Raw genomic sequence first — 12731 nt, 5'->3', positions numbered from 1 at the left:
GGCAGCATTCTGTGAGATCTGTAGTGTTCATGGATCATGTGATGGATGGCCAGCTGTTCACTCCTAATTCCGTCCTAGCTACGCACTTGCGCAAGTGTGCCCTCAAGATGGCATCGTGTAGTGTAGTGATCTTCGCTTGTAGTAGTCGAACCTGAAAATAACGTCCTAGTGACAGTGGTTGGGGGGATATCTCCCGGTGTGACATAAACTGACAATGCATAATGTACCATTACCAGTACTGTGTCGATCATGGTGATTCATAGCGAACTGCAGAGCGGGTTTTTCGAAATCAGGACACCGCCAGGACGTGGAAGGAAAACTCTTATGCCACCTCTCACATTTATCCATGTCTCTACTGTCTTCTACCAGCACTCCAGATCTTCAAGGAGCGTGACATTCATCTTTCACAGTCTCCTGCTCTGCCACATACTGTGTCTTATGGGGAGATAGCGAGCAGGTAGGCGTAATTATCGACAAAGACTGTCGGCCATACCTCAGCATATCTGCCATAAGTAACTGGGAGACCTATATCCGGTTAAGGTGACTTGTTGATTGTCTGGTAATGCAGGTATTTCCCTGTCTGACGCTATAAATATTCCGCCAGGTATCGACGAGGTGTAGGTTCTGCACTAGACTTTGCTGTTACCAGCACTTGCTAGAATGCGGCATTTGATCCTGCACAGAAAGGACACAATTGATTCGCCTCCTGGTATGATATGGTCGTAGCTCCCCTCTAATAACAGCGCAGCTACCTTTGCATAAAACCTTGAATGGTATCTCCTTTTGTCTGTAACAGTGAGGGTGTACATATTCAGATCCTGACGCCCAAGTCATCCTGCTTATGGGAGGTAGGTCACACCACTGACCATAATGTGTTCCTGCATGAGAATGGCCATACCTTTGCCTTTTTCCATGCATGGACCCTGGTAAACCTCGTATCGATTACTAGCTGGGAACTGGTCGCTGTATACTTTCTGCAGGAGTGTGATGTCAGGATTCGCCACCACAATGTGGCACGAAACATCTGCAGCTTGCTTCTTGAGCAGGTTGATGGGGCATCCAGTATCCTGGCATGCGGAGGCAATATCATTGGCACCGTTGAGTGGGGTGGAGGTTGTAGGGGACCTGAAGAAGATCCCACCATCGACAATGAGTTCTCTCCAATATCATTTAACTATAATGAAGTGATGCAGCTGCAACTCTTTTAGCTGGAGGAAGAAGCATAATGTGCTCGAAATCATGACACAATCATGCTTGGGCTGTAATTATCTAGCAGAATTAAAAGGGTGGCTGAAGGTTTCAGCACATCTGTGATGGGTGCAACGACTAAATCTCAGTGGTCCATTGTCCAAAAGCATGGTGCTGTGAGAGGTCTCCTGTGAGTCCACTGCCGATCAAATACCAATTAAGGAACCAACAACATTATCTTCATGCTGTGGGTGGCCACCCTAATCAGGGTCCACATCCTCTGCAGACATTGTCCAGCAACTATCACATGGAGCCACTTGAAGTCTCTTCCACAACTATGGTGTCCATCGTTTTAGGACATGAACATGAATGTTAAACAATGACTAGGGGTAGAAATTGTGGACAAAAGCTTCAGTCCTCATCAGCAAGTCTGTGGTGGCCAACCTCTCCTTTGGGGCTGTTTACCTTTTGTATTGCAAGATTGGTGCTGGGTATATTCGGACAGTGCTTACTGTCCGTCTGCAGTGCCCTGCCATTGTGTCACAGGCTGCCAAGGTTAGACTGAAGACGTCACTTCTGTCAACAGTCAGTGCTCACACAGTACAGATTGGTGAATTCCCCCCCCCCCCCCATTGTATGTTAATGGGTACACCATTGGACTGGGCGACATCTTCTTCTCTCCTGAGCAGCAACTACGTGATGTGACGTTGCCTACACATTGATCTGAAATGTCCCTTTTGCTCACAACCCGAACACATCTTCAGCTGACTGTCATAAATTATGATGGCATGGAATTTGCCTATATGCAAACAGTACAGGACATGTTCAGTAAGGCTTCTACGCACATCTGGCGCAGCCCATTCATTTTTACGATGTACAAGGTATCAGAGTGTCATAGGGTCAGCGCTGTACTCACCACCTGTTCTGGCACCTCAACAGCATTTCGAACAGACGTATCATCCTCTGGCCAACACCTGCATGTCCCAGTTTCGTGGGGCCAAATGATCCGTTCGAATGTCTGAACTGAACGTAGTTCATCTTACTGAGAATCTTTTCACAAGCCGCTTCATCCACCAGCTTAGCGTAGACCTTATTGCTCATATACAAGGAGGTGAATACCTACTAGCTAATGATGACTGATGCGAGCATCATCACATAAAAAATTCTTCACCTTTCGGTTGCTACTACTCGGACGTAAAACAGAACCTTAGTGTCGGTTCTCGTTGTGAAAATGTCACGGTGTGTCGAAGAAGTAAGTTGCATGGAGAAGGATGTGAGTGCTAGCCACAAAATACCATCTGAGCACTATCATGGCAGGAACATAAACAGGATGACCATACGCCACACTACCGAAAGCAGACTGCGTCATTTGGCTAGCCGTACACGTTTCTCGAACAGTGTGGCATATGTGTGTGTGTGTGTGTGTGTGTGTGTGTGTGTGTGTTGGGGTTTATGGGCGCTCAACATCGAGGTCATCAGCGTCCATGGCATATGGAGGTTTGGATTGGTGCAAGGAGTACGCACAGATAGCCGAAACTGTAAAGGTGACCGTTTGCGATAATTTGGAAATGCGACTTCTTGTCCCAGTCCAGCACAAGTTTTCCTGTTTAATTTACAAGTAGTACAGTGCCGTCAAAACTGAATTCATAATTTTCGAATCAATTTCGTACTATGTTGAAATGAGCCGTGCAGAGTTAATAAAAGTCATTTGTAACCCGTTAAAGCTATCTGTTTACTTTTTATACTCTCATTTGTAACAAAATAGATCTACTCTGGAATACCTGATTTCAAGCAATATGTTTTGCATGGTACCATAACACTCCTATAAGGCAGACTGCATGCAGCAAAAAATTCTGCTTCATTTGTTTGTGGTTTGTGCAGCCTCTTAACATGTCTCTCCACCTGCGTATGTACTCAGATATTTAAACTTTTTGTCCAATTCAAGTTTCAGACCATTTATAGAATTATAGAGTTCTTCCGACGCACCTTATACTTCAAAAACATGATAATGTAGCAGAATATAGTGATGTATCCTGTATTAAATGAGACCAGTTTTCGTAAAAGGGAAGTGGTTCAATACGAGACAAAACAGATACAATCATTTATCTCTGACGCAATGACATAGGCCGTGTTGAGCTGGGCGTTATGGTCTTGTTGTTTGCGATGGCGCAGATAATCAGAGTTTGGCCACTCATCCTGTGTCGATTCGTTATCATTACTCACTGTCAAGATAGTTATAATTTGTTGAAAAATGTATTACAGGTATAGTATTACCTTTAATCTTAATTAGTATGATGTACTTTATAGCTAGACTTACGTGTGTTACCACATGCCTTTAACAAATGTCTGAATATTGTGGACTGACCTTTCGATACCCGTAGGTGTTTCAGATGAATTTTATTTAATATTATTTTTGGCATTGAGATTGTAAATAAAAGGCAGTTGTCAGTATATTTCGGATAGGTGCTAGTTTTTACAAACAGTAAAAACGAAATTTTTACATTTCAGCGTTTAGAAGAACTTGGAATAGTTCAACTGAGCAGTCGTCGTTTGTGATTTCAGGCGAAGCGATGCTATTTTTGGAGGAGACGACATCGTTTTGTTCACAACGGGGTTCTTCTGGGTCAGTGGAACGCTGTTCACGCTCTGGAGTATCGACACCGGCATGAAGTTCGTCGTGACGCCTGAGTTCAGTCCTCAAACTCTGCTGGAACACATCGAGATGTCTAAGGTTAGACACCAATTAAAGAGACAGTCTAAGTTTCAAGTACGGTTATTAGCACGTACTATGTAATGCAACCATACTCACCATTTCAGTCTCATACGTAATCTAAATAAAATATTAGTAAACGCCTTTTTCCCGCTTTTTTGTGGACTGACCTTTCGATACCCGTAGGTGTTTCAGATGTATTTTATTTAATATTATTTTTGGCATTGAGATTGTAAATAAAAGGCAGTTGTCAGTATATTTCGGATAAGTGCTAGTTTTTACAAACAGTAAATACATTCCATTCACTTACGCGTTTCGAAGCAGACCTGCTAATATATAATTGCATGCGGTGAAACACGCTTGGATTGTAGATCAGTAACAAAAAAAAAAAAAAAAAAAAAAAAAAATCATTCGGAAATACGTTATTGAGGACTGAATAAAATGCAAGCAAAAAGTGTCCGTCTCCTATTTTAGATTAACAGTTATGGAGTTGGTGCCGATCACAATCATACGGTGACTTGTTAAGAACAGTGCTTCCTGTTGCACCGAACAACGCCATTCTCGGCCCAAGTGCAACGGACGCTATCCTAAGATACGTAACACACACTATCAGCTCGTAGCGTAGTCCTTACACCGCTCGTGTTGTGAAGTTCTGCTGAAGTGCTCGTTGCGTGCAGTGCTTCTGTTAATTGGTCTATTGCGGATGAATCACGCATGAAAAAATATTTACGCGTAAATTTCAAACTATTTAATACCTCTCGTTAACGATGAATGTGAATCAAAACATTTATCAGATTCGTAATTTGACACAAATATTGGCGTAACAAGTGACGTAGTCCAGAGGGCTCGAAAGGTTTCAGCGGTCATCTCTTGTCACACAGAATATAAATCTGACTCCCTTGTACACAGGTTTGTTTTAAACTGAATTATCTTGAATTCCTAATAGTTCGTAGCCTTTCCATTTATCTCTCGTCACGACAAGACAGAGGGGAAGTTGAAATTTGGATCACATTTAGCACAATAATGACAGAAATTATAATTAATATCAATAGCAGTCGTTATTTAATCTAGTGAGTCATAGTTTACAGATTCTGTGCTTTTCGTACTTCTGTCCCATGTGCAGCTTGTAAAGTAGAAATATAGGGTGGATCTCTATAGATTGAAATTAGTGTTAGAATTTGTTCGATGGTAGTCGTAAAGCCGCTGCAAACCTTGAAAAACTTCCTGAAAGAAGTGATTTCTAAGCTTATCATGCGTAAAGAATGACAAGAAATGAAAAACGAATCTTTGTAAAAGGGGAGCGCTAAATCATTCACCAATAGGTGGACATAAGGGTAATGTTTAAAAGCACTGTGCTGTGGACTGAATAAGAACCACGTATTGGACTTGAAAGTGCAGAGACTGTAACAGATATCTTTGATTTTAACATTTCAGGGGACGAATGCACAAGTACAAATGTGTTAGAATTAAATTTAGCTATCTGGGCCAGTGTAGGCGGAAAACTAATTACCTTCAGGTACTCATCGTTATAGAAGTGATGTCTACACTGTATGCTGCAATATTTGCGTCGCTAATAGTATCAGTGTCACGACTTGTCCTTAGGCACCGGTGCTGGTAGGGCGACGTAGGGTTGAAGCAGAAGCATCAGTGTGCATTACAGTTGCAGATAGTCAACATGGGTCTGGAAAAGGTGAGCAGGGCTGTACCCGTAAAACTGTTTTACCAAAACAACAGCAATAGTCTGCTGCTCTTCGCGATATCGACGCATTAAAGGAACACAGAGAGATCTTTCTTTATCAGGATTGAAGACGTGATTTGGAAGTTCGAATTAACTGGCCATTTGGGAATTACTTCTGGAAATTCCCAACGGCCAATTGCGCTACAAATTGTTGAAGGAATTACCGTTACCTTGGTTGGGAATGCTGGACACAGAGTACTATTTCCAAGCAGTGCATGATCTGTGTCACAGCAGGTACCGTTTCAAAAGTACCGCGAACAATTGTCCTGTTGTATGCTGTTCCAGGCTGTCGTGGATGCAAATGGTCGTCATACTCAGCAACGTTTGTAACCAGGAATATAAACACGGTACGTAATTAACAAATTTTACCCTCTCATGTGGAAATTAAAACGTGTTTCTTTCAGTGGTTTGTTGCCAATTTCTCTTCCGCATGTTCTTACAAATTTCCACAAAACTTCGTGGTCGTACGAGTTCTTGTTTTACACGTGGGCCCTCTCAGGTAGAGAAAGATTAATCGTAAGCACCCTGTAATAGCAGGTTGTTACGACGAAGAATGGACTTATACCAGAGTGACTGGCATCTTCCTGTTTTCTGTATCATGAGTCAGTCAGTTGGGTGTACAGGAAAATCTTTTTAAATACTTTTATTTTACTGTTATCTAATAAAAATTAGTATTTTGTCTCGTGACTGTTAACTTCAGTTGAAAAAGGATGAATACGGTTTAACATACAGTTGAAGTCAGAGAACGGTCTCTGGTAGTACAAGGATGAGAAAGGACCTTTTGTCTCTTTAATAGGAACGACCACGGAATTCATCGTGATAGATTTACTCAAACTACAAAAAAATGCGTATCAGGAAGGCATGACCGAAAGAACACTCACCACATATTCGCATAATTAATTCGTCTCAACGAGCAATAAATCCACAATCTTCGGTGCCAATGCACATTTGCGTTCCACCTCGTGCAGGAATCTACAATTAGCGAGTAAGGAGGACATGGTCGGGAGCTGCAGGTACGTGGTGCTTGGTGGAAGTGTGGGTCGACTGGGAAGAGAGTCGAGATAGACCGCACATTGGTGATAAACGCGGTGTCCAGATGCCGCAGTAGTTAACGCAACTGACTAGTAAATAAGAGATTCCGGGTTCGGCTCCCGAGCTGGCATTCATTTTTACTCGTCGCTGTGGACTATTCATGAAGTTCCGATTCCTCTGGTGTCATTACCTCCTCGTCTTTCCTTTCCTTTATCCCCGTTCCACTTTCCATTTGCGTGATTTGTATCACAACTGCGGATTCCGCGTGGTGTCTGTTTTTTCGCACATGCACTCGTATAATAAATATACAGTGGTGTAGCTGATGGCCCAAATGTGATTTTTTAAAATACTTAATAGCCGTGGACAGTCACATAAGAAAAGTATTTCATAACATTAAACAAAAATCGACTGGTAGTACACTGCACAACAAAGTTAAACGATCACTTTTTCGAAACCTCGTAACTGTCTCGCATTGCGATGCTGACTTTCAAAGTTGTCGCAAAGGTACCTACATCCTTCCTCTGTAATGGAGCGGAAGCGTAACGCCCTGCAACTTCACCTTTGGTCTCGGCGGCGCTTCGTACAGCAAGGTGTTCACAAATGCGAAAAAAAAAGGCCATAGCTCAGAAATTCATTTGAGTTGTAAAGTGGGTAAATGTTGTCACATTGGCATCAAATTTCACCACAAGTCTGCCCATCGTCACCGTGCACATGTCGCGCGACTGGAAGGTCGTTTCAACCTTTCTCTTATTCTGAGACTTCTAACAATACCACCACTTGCAAAGTAGGTTAGAAATCAGATTAATAATGTTGCTCACGCAGTATATGTTCGTTTTATCGGGCAACAACAAAGTTATTGACTGTGGATGGTATCGTCAGAATGGAAATAGTGAAGTCACTGTAAAAAAGTCATTAATTTTGGCACTTATCTTGAATGGATTCCCACGTAGATTTCGTCGAAGTTGCTATGGCTCATCTTGTTGATTCTAGGGTGATTACACGTTGACTGCTAGAAGGTCCAGATCTGTATTTTAGCAATATTTGAAGACCTAACAAATGCGTTTTTCAGGAAATTCTTAATGGTCAAACAATCCCAGATCAGAACAATGGTATGGTAGAAATACTTTTTGACTTGGTGTTAACGATCCACATTTTTATTAAACTTCTTGTAAATTCACATATTCTTCTTCTTAATTGTGACATCATCAAGAAAACAGTTTTGTATCAATCTTCATATATTTAATTTCCACTTTAACCAAACACAAGAGTTGACTGTTCTTTTACAAAGCGAAATAGCAACTTCTGCAAAGTGAAACAAAGACTGCTCTGTGCACATTCGCGCCAAAAGGGTTACAAGTAAGTCAAAGATTATGACCGTCTCACAGAAATGAATACACACAAGAACCATATCACTGTAATATATCGACACATCGTACAGCAAATAAAACCAAATGCGAATATTGTCACAAAAATATGTCTGTTACTTCGCAGAAAGGTAGTACGGTATTACTGGTATCGATAACTGGGGTTGGAGTGCCGCAATGGTCACGTAAATAAAGAACCATTACAGACTACATCCCCACTGAACGTCGTCGCACCCTCTTCGGAGCGCGAAGCTACTGCCGCTTTTGCTCTCGTGAAAGGCTGGAGCCACTAGGGACCATTCAAAACCATTCAACGTAAGTTGGACGCGATCCGAATCAGCACTGGGTACTTAAGATTTTTCAGTTCTCTTGTTTCCCACTCTCCTGTTTTTTTGCCTCCTGTGGCCCCATTAACATGTGTGTGATTGAAACGGCCAAGAGTCAAGCTAAGTCCACTAACACAGTTTGGTAACAACCTCAGAGCTAAGTCCTCAACTTTGTTGAGCACCTTACAAGTGCACCTGTCGGGAATTTCGACACCAGTTCAGACCGGTGGCTGCTGCAGCTCCTGAAGGTAGGAAAATTCAACTCCAGTGGTGTTGAAGGTGTTGCCTAATTGTCAGACGCTAGAGCAGCCATCAGGACGATTTGCTGTCGAAATAACTGGTGATATATTTCTAACGTGCTCAGCAAAGGTGCGTGGATGGCATTGATGGTGGTGCCGAACTGGGAAGTCCTAGAGGGACACTGCCGCTTTATTCATTCACATGTTAATGCTGCACTCCCGCAAGATCGCGCCACAGGGTGGTAGAAAACAGGATGGTTGAAGTGTTTTTCGCTGCTTCATATGTATGTGACAAGTAATGGTGATGGAAGTTTTTTGGTGAAACGTAAAATGACCCAACCACTAATAATAAAACTACTACACAGAAATAGCACATTTTGTTCGCAAGTGAAAAATACCGTATTATTTTCCATATCTATGAAGTAGAACCTTTAGATTTGTTAAGGTATATAAACTTTTAACTGCTCTGGTGCGTCCTTTGCAGTGCAGGAATAAGTAGGTATCTGTTTCCTTCGGGTTCTTTATAATGATAAACGAAAACTAGCTGTCTTCTTTCTCTGTATTTCATAGCTAGCTCACCTAGATAATTATGCTGGCTTTATCTTGTTGGGTTTGAAGTGAGCGTTCACACGCTTTGTTTTGCAATTATTCTGCGTAACAAGTGCTTCAGTAACCGTAGACATTTCTTTTTCATGATCATTGGTGTCTCTTAAATACACTTTTTCACTCAATTCTGCATTAACCTGTAAACTTGCGACACTATTCTTCAATATGTACCTGCACGAAATGTACCAGTCCTCATTTTACGGTGCTATGTGTGTTTAACTTCCGACTGTATACACGGAGATACCCAACACACCAAGGAACACAACTTACAGCCATCTACCCTGTGTAGCCCCACGAACGTTAACTTACACCTTACGGCACAGAGTCAACACAGAATCTTCGATCTGGTTCCATCTGCAAGCAGTAATAGTGTTGTATGCGGGATGTGACAGAATAAACGTGTTGTTGCAAAACTTCGTAGTATGTAATCAGGAATTTAATTGAGTGATAGTGAAAATCTGTGTTTTGCAGTAGTAAATCTACTTTTATAAGTCAGTGACATAAATTTTATTTCCCCCCGATTCAGTTCAGTTACCCTTCATCAGTTAACCGAAGTGTCCATAGTCATAGCTTATCAGCTTCGAAATTTATGGATTGGATTGTTTTGGGGAAGAGACCAAACGGCGAGGTCATCGGTCTCATCGGATTAAGGAAGGACGGGGAAGGAAGTCGGCCGTGCCCTTTCAAAGGAACCATCCCAGCATTTGCCTGGAGCGATTTAGGGAAATCATGGAAAACCTAAATCAGGATGGCCGGACGCGGGATTGAACCATCGTCCTCCCGAATGCGAGTCCAGTGTGCTAACCACCTCGGCAATTTGGCCCCTTAGGAATTTACCATCAATTTTTCCAGATTTATGTTGTGGAAGACAGTTTTCAGTTATTGATTTTCTTGTAGTACAGCTTTATGAATTACGTATTTTACACTCTGCTGTATGCAAAATTTGTTGCGGTTAAACTTAATCTTGTTTCTTGTTGTGCAAAGCTTTCGAAATATTGGTCTTTTCTTAATTTGGCTACACTTTGGCCATCTAGCACGAAGAATAACAGGAAAGTTGTTTTACAGCCCACCGTTATGTTCATGCCGCCGAACCAGTGGGTCTCGCTGGCCCGACATTGTCCGGAGGAACGACTGCGGCCAGCGCTGCAGCAGGTGCGCGTCTGCATGACGGGGGGCGCCGCGCTCAAGGCGGAGGCGCACGCCTGGATAGAGGGGCGCACGGGCCGCCCGCTGACACAGTGGTACGGCCAGACGGAGGCCTTCCCGCTCTGCATGGTCATGAGCCGCCAAGCGCCGGCGCCCCATGGCTCCGTGGGCCGCGTCAGCGCCGGGATGCAAGCCAAGGTACGTGCAGCACACAGCTACACGCCGGCCACGCGAGTGACAACTCAGAGTTTCGCTTAACATTATTTACGAAGAGATCACGGCAAGTGTCCCAGAGACTTTGCTCAGTAGACGTGGGGTCAAAATACACTACTGCCCATTAAAATTGTTACACCACGAAGATGACGTGCTACAGACGCGAAATTTAACCGACACGAAGAAGATGCTGTGACATGCAAATGATTAGCTTTTCAGAGCATTCACACAAGGATGGCACTGGTGGCGACACCTACAACGTGCTGACATGAGGAAAGTTTCCAACCAATTTCTCATACACAAAGAGCAGTTGACCGGCGTTGCCTCGTGAAACGTCGTTGTGATGCCTCGTGTAAGGAGGACAAATGCGTACCATCACGTTTCCGATTGTGATAAAGGTCGGATTGTAGCCTATCGCGATTGCGGTTGATCGTATCGCCACACTGCTGCTCGCGTTTGTCGAGGTCCAGTGACTGTTAGCAGAATATGCAATCGGTGGGTTCAGGAGAGTAATACGGAACGCCGTGCTGGATTCCAAAGGCCTCGTATCACTAGGAGTCGAGATGACAGGCATCTTATCCGCATGGCTGTAACGGATCGTGCAGCTACGTCTCGATCCCTGAGTCAACAGATGGGGACGTTTGCATGACAATAACCATCTGCACGAACACTGCGAAGACGTTTTCAGCAGCATGGACTATCAGCTCTGAGATCATGGTTGCGGTTACCCTTGACGCTGCATCACAGACAGGAGCGCCTGCGATGGTGTACTCAACTACGAACCTGGGTGCACGAATGGCAAAACGCATTTTTTCGGATGAATCCAGGTTCTGTTTACAGCATCATGATGGTCACATCCGTGTTTGGCGACATCGTGGTGAATGCACATTGGAAGCGTGTATTCGTCATCGCCATACTGGCGTATCACCCGGCGTGATGGTATGGGGTGCCATTGGTTACACGTTTCGGTCACCTCTTGTTCGCATTGACGGCACTTTGAACAGTGACGTTACATTTCAGATGTGTTACGACCCGTGGCTCTACCCTTCATTCGATCCCTGCGAAACCATACATTTCAGCAGGATAATGCACGAACGCATGTTGCAGGTCCTGTACGGGCCGTTCTGGAGACAGAAAATGTTCTACTGCTGCCCTGGCCAGCACATTCTCCAGATCTCTCACCAATTGAAAATGTATGGTCAATGGTGTCCGAGCAACTGGCTTGTCACAATACGCCAGTCACTACTCTTGAATGTCGGTGGTATCGTGTTGAAGCTGCATGGGCAGCTGTACCTGTAGGCGCCATCCAAGCTCAGTTTGACTCAATGCCCAGGGGTATCGAGGCCGTTATTACGGCGAGAGGTGGTTGTTCTGGGTACTGATTTCTCAGGATCTATGCACGCAAACCGCGTTAAAATGTAATCACATGTCAGTTCTAGTATAATATATTTGTCCACTGAATACCCGTTTATTATCTGCATTTCTTCTTGGTGTATCAATTTTAATGGCCAGTAGTATAAGTGAACTCATGGATCAGCTTATACGTAGATACTCGACCGTTTCTGAGAAACACGAGGTCAAAGTTTTCGACACATTTGGGAGAAGTTTATACTCTTTTACCGCGTGATGTACTAGACGAAATGGTGCTAGAGTAGTTAGAGTAGCAGCTTCTTAATTTTACGCCCTATGTTCGAAACCCGATTATTACTTTTATTTTGGTTTTTATCTACGTACCCATGTATGTAGATTATTACTACACGAATGTTTCCCACTGTATATTGATATAACGGTGTCCTTATTCGTCTACTATTTCAATGTCAGATGAATGAATTAAAAAAGAAAAAAAAACTTTGCGATTGTTTTTGGTGAAATTAATGTAGGGTATCTTGATTCATAATCAGTTACAAGCGCCATTTTTGTAAAAAAAATGAGACGTTACTCACGATTTTCGCGAATGTTAACGGCAGTTCTTTCCCGAATGAAATTCACACCATGAAATGTCACTGTGGCAAACCTGCTTTCACGCTATGCTCGTACTGTTCGGAATACCTGTATTTCGAATGTGTCTGCAACCGGTGTCATCCAAGGGAATGTACCAAATCTTCATGAAGAACAAAAATATGAAAAAATATAATAAATAATTGAAGTATCGATATGACAATGAAACAT

General features: G+C 43.1%; 1 protein-coding gene across 1 annotated transcript in view; it reads left to right on the top strand.

The window, feature by feature from the left end:
- The window catches only part of LOC126238097 (uncharacterized), a 101049-nt gene that overhangs the window by 34565 nt on the left and 53753 nt on the right, over positions 1 to 12731 (top strand). The window contains exons 4-5 of the mRNA XM_049947767.1: positions 3751 to 3919; positions 10269 to 10547. Of these exons, the coding sequence (XP_049803724.1) occupies positions 3751 to 3919; positions 10269 to 10547 (448 nt within the window). The remainder of the gene's footprint in view (positions 1 to 3750; positions 3920 to 10268; positions 10548 to 12731) is intronic.

The sequence above is a fragment of the Schistocerca nitens genome, chromosome 1, assembly GCF_023898315.1.
Source record: "Schistocerca nitens isolate TAMUIC-IGC-003100 chromosome 1, iqSchNite1.1, whole genome shotgun sequence".
Lineage (NCBI taxonomy): Eukaryota > Metazoa > Arthropoda > Insecta > Orthoptera > Acrididae > Schistocerca > Schistocerca nitens.
This window is presented reverse-complemented; position numbering and strand designations above follow the sequence as displayed.